Consider the following 14,030-nt stretch of genomic DNA (forward strand, 5'->3'; position numbering starts at 1 on the left):
ACGAACCCTTTAACTGAAAAAAAAAAGCCAGAATTGTGAGATAAAAAGTCACAACTACCTTTTCCATTGTTTATGGAGTGGCAGAAACAAGCTTCTGTAATATTGTGCTGCTGATTATGAATGAAAATGTATTTTTATTTAAATCAAATCAAATGGTTTCAACATTGCATCTCAGTCCTGTAGTGAATAAACTATTCTATCACCAGATTGTGCTCGTCTTCAGTCAGATATCTCACAGGAATGTTGATTTGAATTACAAAACAAAACAAATGCAGATATTTTGCTCTGTTTAAGTGCACTTGTTTTGTTTGTGTCCTGACGCCTAGTGGCCAATTATCAGTTCGTTTCATTTCAAGCAAACAAAAATATGAGGAGTTTTTTTTATCAAGTTTTGGGGACTTTTGCTGATTTGTTTACGTTCATTGTTGTAGTCCTGGTGGAAGAGAAAGAAGATGATGAAGTTGAGATGATGAGACCGCACACTTGCACCGAGTGTGAAAGAGTTTCACACACGACATCAGTCTGATGAGCATCTTCACACACTCTGTAGAGCTGCGAACACTGTGAGGAAGCGTTTCTGTCGTCGACACCGGCAGGAGAAGCCGTACTTCTGTTCTCTGTGCGGGAAGAGTTTTGCAAGACTGGATGGTTTTAATTAAAGAGCATCAGATAATAAACTCATGTGGTTTGAGTGCGGAAATGGCTTTATATCGACCTCACATATGAAAACACACGAGAGGATCCACACTGGAGAGAAACCTTACAAGTGTTCACACTGCGACAAGAGATTCAGTCTCTCAGAACATCTGAACACACACGAGAGGATCCACACTGGAGAGAAACCGTATCACTGCACTGCATGTGGGAAGAGCTTCAGCCAATCAGAGCAGCCGCTGAGTCACAGGAAGAAGCGTCACCCGATGTTGTGGCAGTGATGAGTCACAGAGTTCGTTCAGTGAAACTTGAGGTTTTGGAAGCTTCTACAGTGTGTATGAAAATAGGTCTATGAAAATTAAGTGTGTGTGTGTGTGTTCATGTTTTCTGTCCCGGTGGGGACTTAAACCTGAATGCACACACACTCATGGGGACTCGTGTCACTGTGACCTAAACTGAGGAAACAAGCTTATTAATCATACAGAATTAGGTTTTATTTGAAAATGTAAAAATACAGAAAGTTTTGTGTGATGGGAAGGTTTAGGGGTCGGTGTGTGTGTGTGTGTGTATGTGTGTGAGGGACCAAGAAGTCAGGAACAAGGAACACAAGCTTTTTAGGGAAAATGGGTCTTTATTTGAACCCAAGAAAAAAAAAAAATCAGCTTTACAAACTCATACATTTCTTACAAACAAACAAACAAACAAAAAATTAGATCAAAAAACAGTTAGCCAAAAACCAAACAAACTAAAACTGACCTCCTCAAATGAACAAATGAACATATAAAGGATGGACCCATTACAAATTAAGAGGGAAAACAATTCAGCCTTACATTCAGCATATAATAATAATAATAATAATATTTATTTTTTATAGCGCCTTTCAAGAACCCAAGGTCGCTTCACAAAATAACACAAACAGTTGACAGACAAAGAGACAAGCAATCTGCTTATTATAACAACCAAACAAGCAGAAAAACCAATATAACCTTAAGTAAAACGAAATCGAATCAACCAGATAAATATATATATATATATTAAATAAAGATAAGGGAAATCAAAATGTAATTAAATACCATAAATGTACAACTAAAGGAATCAATTAATAAAGACATCAACTTGTTTTCCTCCCCCGGGCAACTCGCAGCGAACGGTAAGTCCGGGCGGAACCAATAATGCTTCAGTTCTCTGTTCCTGCCCGGACGCTAATCCTCGTCACGCCAGGATGCGGCTGCAGCGGACCATCACCGGTAAACTTTAAACTCAAAATAGAAACAACTATAAGTAACAGATACAAACTAACTAATTTTTGTGCACTTCAAATCAGTAAAATTGTATATAAAAATGCGTTGTAAATGTAAACATATGCAAATCTAACAATATAGAATTAATGAATAGTATGTGTTTCGTGTGGCTATTATGATTTATCATTATATTGAAACAAATGAATGTGAATGACAAAAGAGAGAAGTTTAAATAAAGATTATTCTTAAATGAATGCATGTCCTTCGTATAAATGTATAGTATGTGTGAGATGATGCATACACATTACCACTCGGGCCAGTGTGTGTGCGTGTGCGCGCGCGTGTGTGTGTGTGTGTGTGTGTGTGTGTGTGTGTGTGTGTGTGTGTGTGTGTCTGTAAGTGTGTGTGAATTTTTCAAAAGTTTGAGGTCAGTATTTTTTCTTGAAGGGATAGTTCGCCCAAAAATGAAAATTCTGTCATCATTTACTCACACTCAAGTTGTTTCAAACCTGTAAGAAATTCTTTTTTCTGCTGAACACAAAAGAAGATATTTTGAAAAATGTCTCTAACCAAACAGTTGATGGACCCCATTGACTTCCATAGTATTTTTTTTTCCTACTATGGAAGTCAATGGGGTCCATCAACTGTTTGGTTACAGACATTTTTCAAAATATCATCTTTTGTGTTCAGCAGAAAAAAGAAATTCAGCTCTAATATACACACAACAGTAATGCTTGAATTAGTATTGAAATATATAAATTCGTTAACTAATCTTTTAAATGTGTTTTTGTCAGATCTGCTCCTCCTCCTTCAGTGAAGCTCCTCCTCCTTCAGTGAAGCTCCTCCTCCTTCAGTGAAGCCCCTCCTCCTTCAGTGAAGCTCCTCCCACTGCAATTCACCAATAAATGCTGGAATATTCCCATCAGCTACAAGTGAAGACGAGCATCAAACCATCAGGAAGAGCTGAAATCTGCAAAGACAGAGTTTATTGAAGGACAGTGAGAACATGAGAGATCCAGAACACTGCAGAATGAAACACACTGAAGAACAAAGAGGTTGGTGTTTATTCCTGATTCTTCATTAGTGAGGCTGAAGAACATTAAGGTTATAAAGCAGTTCATCAGATTTAGTGTTTGTAGAAGAAAATAAGTATTAATTAGTAATAAATATGAAACATACCAAAATCACACAATTTTCATAATGGTGTAAATTAAACAAAACCTGTTTTATAATTTCTGATAAAGTTGTATATAGGCATGTGACGGTATAACATTTTCATGTTGCGACAATTGCTGAAACTTTTATGATGATATACAGTATTTTCTCGATACTGAAATGTTAAAAAAAATTTATACTATAACAGGTTTAATAAATTTCTTTCTTATAACAAAAATAACTCTGAACATATAAATATAATAAAGCAGTACACAAAATATGAAGTAAACAAATGTTACAAACAGATTAAAGTGCAAAAGAAATATAAAGAACAATAGTTATCACTTTACAATAAGATCTTATTAGTTAATGTTAGTTAGTGCCTTAACATGAACAATGATCAATAGCTTCATTTGTTACAGAAGTTACTATTCTTTATTAATGTTAGTTATAAAAATACAACTGATCATAGTTAGTTCATGTTGGTATTAATAAATGCTGAAATTAACATTAACTAAGATTAATAAATGCTTTAGAAGTATTTAATTGTCAGTTTATGTTAACTAATGAATTATTGTGAAGTGTTACCGAACAATAATAAAGAATCATTACATTTTCAATCAATATCTAGGGCAGGTTGTAGTTCAGATTAAAAAATGTTTAAGTTTGAATAAGTCTTTAAGTATTTAAAGGGTTAGTTCACCCAAAAATGTTAATCCTGTAACACGAGAATGAACCTCATTGGTTCTTGCAGAAGCTCAAACTCAAATCCGATCCGGCACTTCATTTGGGGGATCCACCTGTCACCTGGGTGGAAGTAATAGTGAAGCGAGGATTCAAGTGCAGGAATGGAGGGTCTTTAATAATAAAAATGAAACAAAAAAATGAAAACAAGACAGGCATCGAGATACAACAGAACTATGTCAGGAAACAGGAACACAAGGATACATACAGTGAGGAAAATAAGTATTTGAACACCCTGCTATTTTGCAAGTTCTCCCACTTAGAAATCATGGAGGGGTCTGAAATTGTCATCGTAGGTGCATGTCCACTGTGAGAGACATAATCTAAAAAAAAATAATCCAGAAATCACAATGTATGATTTTTTAAACTATTTATTTGTATGATACACAAAACTTGCAGTTCATGAGTTCACACTTACATACAACTAGAGGAAATAAAGTTGAATGCGTATTTGACGTGCTGTCCAGGGGGAGGGCTCCGAGCTTGGAGTTCGTCCCGAACCCAGAGTACTGAATTCAATATGAAATCACTTGGCTAACAATAGTAACAACATTAACGTCAACTCACCTCAATATGTTTTCTCAGATTTGAGGGTGAAGTTTTGAATGCTGAAATGTAATTCACCCATGGCAGGCAAAAAAGACATTTCAGCTGATAAGAATCTCCCTTGACTTCAGTGAACTCTAACATATCCTTGTGATATGGCCATGGGGGATCCCTGTCGTGGATCTTGGGATTATTGCTGGCAGTGAAAGCTGCATCTTCACCAGTTTCAGCGGTCATCTTCCACTTCACAATGGCGAACTGACTACTGGGTGAGCGTATGCTGGCAAAGCTTGTGGCCTCGAGCATTCTTTTTTTCAAAAGAAAACCAAGTTTTTCATTGGTTTGGAAAGCCAGTGTAATAAATACTTGGAGCAGGCATGGGGAAATGTATCGGAGTAAAAAGTCAACTTTGTCTTTAATATTGTAGTGGAGTAAGAGTGAAAGTAGATGCAAATAAAACATACTCAAGTAAAGTACAGATCCCCGAAAAAAAATACTTAAGTAAAGTAACAAAGTATTTTTACTTGGTTACTTACCACCACTGACTACATGTCATGTTTTGGAGATGATCTATTGGATTAGACTGCTATCCGTGTTTCCAACACAACAGTATAATAGGCTATATAAACTTCTGTTATTTGTGAAGCGGTTTTCTGAATCTCATCCATGGCATAATTGGCTTATTTTGACTGTTGGGGTAATGTAAGTTGCAAGATAACGAGGTCGCATAATACGCATCTTTAATGGTTGTAAGAATTGATAAATTAGGAAATTCCGGACAGTCTGTTTCGGGGGTGACCAGACCCTGAGAGGACAAAAGGACCTCTCTGGAAATTACCATTTGAACTGGCTCTCGTGCACCATCGAGACGAAAGTCTCACCTCCAGATCAACTTCATCTACATCTCTTTCCCTCTCCCCTCACCCCCTCTCTCTCATGCTCAGATGATTCACCTGAATTCCCAAGAAAATGTATAATTTAATGTGAATGATTATCACAGAGTATTTTCATGTTTGGTATCGTTTAAAATGTCACAGTGCGACTGGTACAAATGTCTCATTTCAGAATAAGTAAAACACAAGGTAAAAAGGTTTTAAGAGTTTATGGATAGCTGACTTACAAAGGAAGGTGGTCTCTCAAGACAAATGGTCACTCACCCCCAAGAGGTGCTACCTCTGAATGCAAATTTCTTTTGTTAGCACATGTTTCCATGTGAAAGAGGTCTGACTATTTAATGAAATGCAGCAGGGAGATCGAGGCCCCTTTCTGTACTTCAGATTGGCCCGTGAGGCTGAGAGAGGGATCTCTCCCATTGACTATTTTTGCTAATAACTTCTGAACAGTTCAATCATAAAAATTGGTCTCGTTAGATTCAGGGCAACATGCCGAGTCGACTGATATCCAATTTTACCATATCGGCCATTTTGGCTGTCGGCCATTTTGAATTTTGTGCTAAAATGCTGTATTTTAAGAATGCATGAACGGATTGTTACGAAACTTGGTATGGGTCATCAGCACGATGCCCTGAAGGAGCCTGAGAAGTTTCAAAACAGCGCCACCTAGTGGTTTTTCCCCCCAAATGCTTATAACTTTGGGTGTGGTCGACTTATATTGACGAGAGTCATCTCATTAGACTCCTGAATCCTTGCCCAGTCCAACGATACCAAACATGCTAGGTTTCGCCTTATGGTTTGTGTAGCGTTGTGATTTATCGCTTAAAAAACATTTGCCGATATCTTCGAAACCGCTTGTCCGATTGAGACGAAACCACCGTCAGAAGTTTGGAAACATAGGTCGATAGCTAAACGTCAATGCCCAAATGCGAAAATATTGATAGTAAGGGGTAGTAAAGTCCGATCAAAGTCATGTGTCAGTAATTTTTTACGTGTTTTTTTTCATATAAGTGTCTATAACTCCGAAGCGAATTGAGATATTTTCACCAAAATTGACACACATATGTATGGGCTCACTCTGAGGACACATACAAAAAAAATGGTGGGACTGAGCCTCTTGGTGGCGCTATAATAGAACAAAACATGAAATTCCCATTGACTTCAATACAGTTTTGTGAAATCAAGTGCTATAGGGACGTCCCGCGTGACGTCACGCCATTTGGAGCAGCCATCTTGACGGAATAGAAAATGCTAAACCGCTGGTGATAATACAGCTCGTCGCGAAATATTCATCTATTGACCAACCTTTGCGGTGATGATTGAAAAATCCTTCCCCGCTGGCGTCCAAATCAAAGAGTTGCTGACCCATCCGGACTCGTGATACCGATAGTCTGCTAAGCTTTTGTATGCTTTTAATGAAGCTCCGGTGTAGCGTGATGGGAAGTGAATAAGGTAGCTGTAAATGTCACCGAACTCAATGTCAGGAAGTTTTTCTACACATTTAATGCCTGTATCAAGAACTCGTGGTGCTTCATATGGATCTATGATTCCTAATTATTTTATCTTCCTCTTGTATATTTCTTTTTATGATGACATGACGTGAAGAGTTAGCTGACGGCCGCTGCGCTAATAATAGATAGTGGCCAGCTAGAAATGTTACGTTCCCAGGACGTTCTCAGAACGTCCCCACTGGTGTCAAGGACATGGCCAGTGACCGCGACGCTGAAGTGTATGAGAAGAAATGAATAACATCAGTGCTAACCACGAACATTTATTTATTTGGATTACATTTTTAAATATTACATTTTAATCATTCTGTGTCATTTTTCAATGTCAGTCTTTTCACTATTTACATGTTTATGCCCAAAATGCTATAATATTCAAAGTAGTTGACTGTCGTTCTCCTCTACCCTGTGTACATTATTGATTAAATAGCCTAACGTTAGCCTATTCAAAATCGTTACAGGCACCTCGCGAGCATTCATTCATTCAACTATTTTAAAAGACTGGAATGAACACCAGCACACACAAGCAATCTTTTTTATAGTCAATTTAATAAAAAAAATTTAACAACAGGTATGAAATGTCAGAAAGAGAAAAAAAACTTTAATGCGTTGTCGGTTAAACATTTAATTCGCGTGCTGATTCGCTGTTCTAACGTGTGCGTTTCTCAGCGCGTACATGTGAAGCTCACATGCACTAAAAGCCTGTCTACCAGCGCCTCGATACTGGACTAAGTTATCTTTCGAGTCTTATTGTGCTAATACTGTTAAATACACACAAGGTTTACATAAACAAAGTCGGTTATGTCTAAAGTGAAAGCAAACTTGAGAAAATTGAGAGAAAATCTGCTTGTCAAATGCGTGTATATTAGACGCGTCGAGTGCAGCTCTTAAAGAGACAGTAGTAATAGTAAACACGCTGCCGCTTGTCCTTAAAGGGATAGTTCACCCAAAAATAAAAATTCTCATTATTTACGCACTCTAATGTTGTTCCTGTATTAATGTATTGATTTCCTTCTAATATTTTCTAATATATTTCTAATATTAATATTTTGATAATATTATGTGGCTATCCAAACTGGTCCCCATTGACTTCAATAGGAGAAAAATATACTATGGAAGTCACTGGGGTACATCAACTGTTTGGTTACCCACATTCTTCCAAATAACTTTTATTTTCAACAGAAGAAAGAAACTTATTCGAGTTTAAAACAACTTGAGAGAGTAAATTATGACAATTTGACAATTTTTATAAAGAACTATCCCTTTAATGTTAATAAAACAACAAAATGCAAAGAGAAAATCACTCACTGCTGTTGACTGATCACTTTTAATAGTAGCTTTAATAAGTATCAATGTATAATTTATACAGTGAAGTCTGTTTTGTTTTATTTTCATATTTGTTCATTTAATTACTTTCTTCAATGCTACTGTTAAATACACCTGTAGCTGAAAACATAAAGCACTGTTTATTTAATTTGAATATTAAGTTGTGTATGTGTAATGTGTACCTTTGATCTTAATATTTAATAACAAAGAAAATAATGACAACATTTTTTATCTTCGCCCCTGTCTGCCATTCTTTTTTATTTTATATTTTGTTACCTAAGGCTTTGTTTTTAAAATATGGACATTAGTTTGGCTGTAATGCTCAGTCACAAAATAGTAAAACCAACATAAAAAAGAATCGTGATAAAATCGTGAATCGTGATTTTCCTGAAAAAAATCGTGATATGATATTTTTGCCATATCGCCCACCTTTAATTGTAACGTCACTGGTCTTAATAGATTCCTTGGGTCAAGCCGAGAACACAGATTCCAAGTTTTCCTTATTTGGCCGAACTTCCTGTCCGCCATCTTGATTTTCATTCAAAACCTACTTTTTCGAACTCCTCCTAGACCGTTTGTCCGATTTTCACCAAAATCGAATCGGATCATCTCCAGACTGTGCCGACTAAAGATTATGGATTTCGTGTTGATAGACGAAACCGTTTTCATATAGCGTAGCAGCAAATTTGAGGCATGATGCCAAAAGCACTATTCAGGCTTTATCTCTGCAATGCCTTGACATATTGACACCAAACTTTGTATGTGTCATTGTCACTTCACTCTGACCACATCACATCAGTTTTGTAACTGTGCCACCTATTGGTTGAAAGTGATAATCCATTAAATCATATTTTTTTATTACATATTTTATTACTGTTTATATGATTTTTCTGCCTAAAATCCTCTTTAAATGTCTTTAACATTTGTCTTTCTCATTGTTGCAGTTTGTCTGACACTTTCAGACATGTTGGCATGTCTTGTCGTCTTATTCTGCTTGGCCCCGATAATGGCTGCTTGCAGCTATATTTGGACATGTTTTTATCATGTTTTGACTGTTAATAACTTATTAATATTAAAGTCATTGGTAGAAATCCTGGGAAGTAATGATTTTGTTCTTTTAAACAGAACGAGAAGAGATGGAAACGATTCAATTTATGATATATATATATATATATATATCATAAATTGAATTCGCCAGGCTGGGTTTCCATCCAAAATGTTTTGTATACTCTTTTCTGAATATTTGACAAAAAAAAGGTCTGCTGTGAGCATTGAGGGAACCTTGTCATGGTGGACCCGTTTTATTAAATGCTGTTAGAAGACGAAGAAGAATTGATTTGCCTATATCATATAGGGCTTAAACATCTGCTATGGCCATTCGCCAGCTCGGCAACCTCCATACATATATATGCATATAGCCTGCGCACAAATGACTATGGCTAGAGTTTAAACTCTCAAATTCCCTATGAATGTCAAGGCCAAAGTTAGTCTAGTTGTATTTCATAATAAAAAGTAATTTATCTTGTAACTTTGGTATCAGGGTTGATGAATGTAGTCAACACTACAAATGATTGAGATTATTTTCCCATCATACTCGAGAAAGAGTTCAAATGATGTCACTTCCTGGTTGTCGCCATTTGTTTGCCAAAAATGTACAATGGCTAATTACTTGTTCATAACATTTTTATTAAAATAAATGTAATATTTCTCTGAGAGACTGTCAGAACTGTATTACTGTTGTATAGTTTTAAAATGTTAATATTATGCTAGATAATTGTGCAGTTGATTTAATATATGTAATAGTCCTTGCTACAGAAACATGATACTTTTAACTATAATTTCAGACGTGATGCTGGAGAATGAGGAGAGTGAAGAGGAGGAGGAACATCATCAGGTCAAAACTAGAGCTAAAACTCGCTCACAGACTGAAAGTATTTCTTTACTGAAAAGAAGAGACAAGAAATGTTTCACTTGCAGTCAGTGTGGAAAGAGTTTCACAAACAAACCGAATCTCAAGGTTCACATGAGGATCCACACTGGAGAGAAACTGTTCACATGTGATCAGTGTGGGAAGAGTTTCACACAACATGGAACCCTTCAGGAACACATGAAGATCCACACTGGAGAGAAACCGTTCACGTGTGATCAGTGTGGGAAGAGTTTTGCACGACAAGGTTCCTTTAAGACACACATGAAGATCCACACTGGAGAGAAACTGCACGAATGTGATCAATGTGGCAAAACATTTTTGAGGGCTTCAAACCTGAAGAGCCACATGTTAGTTCATTCACAGGAGAAACCACATTCATGTTCTTTGTGTGGAAAGAGTTTTTCACGTCTGCAGAGTTTAAAAGAACATCAGAAAATACACACTGGTGTAAGAAATCATATGTGCTTTGAGTGTGAGAAGACTTTTATCACAGCTGAAGTTTTGAAACAGCACCAGAGAATTCACACTGGAGAGAAACCTTACAAGTGTTCACACTGCGACAAAAGATTCAGTTGGTCAGGATCCCTGAAAAAACATGAAAGGATTCACACTGGAGAGAAACCTTACAAGTGTTCACACTGCAACAAGAGATTCAGTGAGTCAGGATCCCTGAAAAAACATGAAAGGATTCACACTGGAGAGAAACCTTACAAGTGTTCACACTGCGACAAGAGATTCAGTGAGTCAGGATCCCTGAAAACACACGAGAGGATCCACACTGGAGAGAAACCGTATCACTGCACTGCATGTGGGAAGAGCTTCACTCATTCATCTAATCTACAAAGTCATACAAAAACTCACATTAAGTAGCTTATCTTCAGTTCCAGCACTTTCAAGTGCGATGCCACCTCTCTTTCCTATTAGTTTGTCTAAACGAGCCACAACCACGGCTGTAGCCAGTTATGAAGTCACCGTGGTCCAGACTTAAAGGGGGGGTACAATGGTGTTTCATGTATTCATGCTAAACATGGCCAAAGTTTAAAAAAAATATTTTGGACGAATAACGGAGCATTTCTGTGCCGAAAATCTTACTTCCGGGTTGGTACAAGTTTCGGCTGTTTTTTTTCGATCGTGGAACTCCTTATATGAGCATTTCTCTCGGGAAAAGCGCGCCTGCGCACACGTCAACCAGAGGAGAGCGAGACCGCGCACATCAACGCGCTTCAAAAGGAAATCATTGGCAGCGCTTCATAGGATTTGTTCAAGAATGTCTCCAAAAAAGTGTGTTTTTGGATGTGAGGGAAAGCTTACCGTGTTCAGCTTCCCAAAGAACCCAGCGTTACAGGAACAGTGGATGCAGTTTGTTTTTCCGGGGCAGCAACGGAGTGTAGCAAGTGCGGTTGTGTGTTCTGGTCATTTCAGTGACGAATGTTTTATTAACAAGGCCCAGGTCAACGCTGGATTTGCAAATCGTTTGCTATTAAAACGTGGAGTGGTCCCAGTGATAAAAGACCCCATTCATTAAGTACAACTGGATCAGATTTCTGTCTTTTGCTGGAAAAAGACATGCTCTATAGCTCCGCCCACGGCACGCCTCCAGGAGCTCGGCTTTTTCCGGAGAGAATCGGAAAGCTGTATTTTTCTTTTATAAATATGATAAAACTAAAGACTTTTTGGAGATATGAAGGATGCACTACTACTATAGGTACTCAAGATTAACATGAGATTAGGTGAAACTGTGTATGTTATGTACCCTTTAAGTATATTTCCGAGGTGTATATAACAAAGGTTGTGAAATAATTCCCTAATATAGTATTAACTCTACTTTAGTGCTGCAAGGATATTGCACAGCTCCAAGATCTTCTCGTCTGAGCTCTGCGGTCTGTCGCCGCTCATCAACATCAGAATATTGAGATGACCAATCAAATTAAAGTAGACAGGCTTTATGTTCACAGAAGCTGCTGAGCGCATGTTCTAGCGCTTCAGTTAACGGTCATGAAGTGTGAGATCAAATATAGCTAAACTAAACATTTCATATTTGACAGCTGTTTTAGAATAGAAATGTTAAAGGTTGTATCAGCGATCCTCTAATCTTTCCTAACGATCCGCTAGCTGCCCGCCCCATAAGCATGCCGTCAAAAAACCGCGTCTCTGTAGGCAGCCTAGGCTCTGAGATCTGCACACAAAAACAATTGGTTTCACCAACCACTCAAAACCAAAATAAATAGTGTTCCAACCAATCACCGACAGGGGTGGGTGTTATGAGGTTTTGCGCTCGTGCACGGCTGCCTATGACGACTGCACGCGAAAACCTCACAACAGAGACGCTTTTTTTTACGGCATGCTAGCGGATCGTTAGGAAAGATTAGATGAATGTGATCATTTATGTTTGGGCCTGAAATCACTGATACAACCTTTAAACAACACACAAAAATAATCAAGAAAACTGATGAATATAAATATCAGTTGAGCCTATGTTTACTTTCTTCACTGACACAGACAAAAATCAAAAGAATATCAGAGAAAGCTCAGCTTTAGGAGGGGAAGAGACAGACCATAGTAGAGAGACTGAGAGAAAAAGAAAGAGTGATGGAGATTTTAGCCTTCATATGTCTTGAAATGCACATATGTAAATCGGAGAAATCAAATTTTTCTCGGGGGAGCGATTCTAGAACTCTACAGCCCTGGCCACAACCATCGACAGTATAAAATAAACATTGTCAAAATTTGTCACATTAAATAGTTTATCTTTAAGAACAGCAGTTTCTATTGTAAGATTCACATCAACTCAAAGATGAAGTTCCTTCCCAAAGAGCAATATCGCATATTAATGTTGCTTAATATAATCTATATGTTTAAAAGTACAAGTGTTTTTTTTTAAACATTTTTTTTACTAACTGTTCTTGCTCAGGAAGCTGAAGAAGAGGCTGATTGATAGTCAATAAAGAGAGAAATCTGTCCAGTTTTACTTTCTTTTTGTATTCTCTGCACCAAGTATTAAACTTTTATTGTCCATTTTTATTGTCTGCTTCTTCTTGCATCAAGAATAAGTATAATTTTACTTTAGTTACATCTAAAAGTCATGCTGAGCAGAAATACGCAATCATGTTTCTCTTGGTCCCTTCAAAGTTGCATTGGATTTTCTACTCAGCGTAAAGGTTAAGAGGTTCCTCTGGTGCGAAAGCCTCTAATGTCACACCTAAAGTATGATGTGGGAAACTGTAATCTGCTGATTGGTCAGTTTAAATGTCTCACATTTGGTTTCAGTCACATGGTCAAGGAAGGGATGAAATAAGATTGTAAAGCTTTGTTAAGCTGCTGTTAAGATACATTTTGGTCAATTGGATCACAAGTATACAAGGGCCCATTCACGTTTACTCCTGGTGGTTTAATCGGTCACCCACTTCACACCCACCCAATTCAACCACTTCTGTCCAGATTTGTTTGAGGGGAGAAAATGAATTATTTTATGCAGCCATTTGTCGATAAATGCATTCAGCTAGAACAGGAATGTCTAACAGTAATACACAAAGCTTGAATGTTCGTGTGTTTAATCTTGTCTGTGTGTTGCTCACTGCACTGTCCAAAATATAAAACAATTTAATGGGGAACATGGATGTCACTGGTGTTATAAGAAGGGAGAAGTTGTTGCCAAGGGGAATGGTTCCACTAAGTGACTTAATTTTAACTGTTTATTGAACTGTTGTATGAAATCAATGCCACATTTTCAATCGTGATGGTGTTTGGGAAACAGCACTCGGCGTGTGAGGTTGCTTAACTGTATCATATGTTAAAAATATAAAAACTCCACATTTTGAATTTTTATAGGCAGTGTGTTGTTCACTGAGTTTCTTTGTGTGAGCTGCGCTCATTTGTTCAGATTTCTCCTCAAGAGGCTGTGAACCTCAACAGCACAACATTGTTACCGTCAGTAATACATTTATTATCCGACCACTATCGATTACAACTTGAATGTAATAAAATCAGAATTCTCTCGTTTAGTGATTTCCTAGTTATTTTTATTTTTTGTCATTGA

General features: G+C 37.3%; 1 protein-coding gene across 2 annotated transcripts; it reads left to right on the plus strand.

Moving 5' to 3' along the window:
* Positions 1-1,330: 1,330 nt before the first annotated feature.
* On the plus strand, positions 1,331-13,009 carry LOC309476126 (uncharacterized protein). Of its 2 annotated transcripts, XM_082139335.1 has the most exons (3): positions 1,331-1,901; positions 2,690-2,950; positions 9,909-13,009. In XM_082139335.1, the coding sequence occupies exons 2-3, from the start codon at positions 2,902-2,904 to the stop codon at positions 10,862-10,864; spliced, it is 1,005 nt and encodes a 334-aa protein (XP_081995461.1). In that variant the 5' UTR covers positions 1,331-1,901; positions 2,690-2,901; the 3' UTR covers positions 10,865-13,009. The 2 variants fall into 2 exon arrangements, with proteins under 2 accessions (XP_081995461.1, XP_081995462.1); XM_082139336.1 differs by lacking the exons at positions 1,331-1,901; positions 2,690-2,950 and adding an exon at positions 4,270-4,609.
* The last annotated feature ends 1,021 nt before the right edge of the window (positions 13,010-14,030 follow it).

Source organism: Leuciscus leuciscus, assembly GCF_965113295.1.
Source record: "Leuciscus leuciscus genome assembly, chromosome: 15".
In the NCBI taxonomy this organism is placed as follows: Eukaryota; Metazoa; Chordata; class Actinopteri; order Cypriniformes; family Leuciscidae; genus Leuciscus; species Leuciscus leuciscus.

Excerpts from the sequence above, each read along its gene's own strand:
- LOC309476126 (XM_082139335.1), top strand. The coding sequence starts at position 2,902 with ATGAGAGATCCAGAACACTGCAGAATGAAACACACTGAAGAACAAAGA. Across the intron at positions 2,951-9,908 it reads ACACACTGAAGAACAAAGAG|ACGTGATGCTGGAGAATGAG; the intron begins GTTGGTGTTTAT and ends CTATAATTTCAG.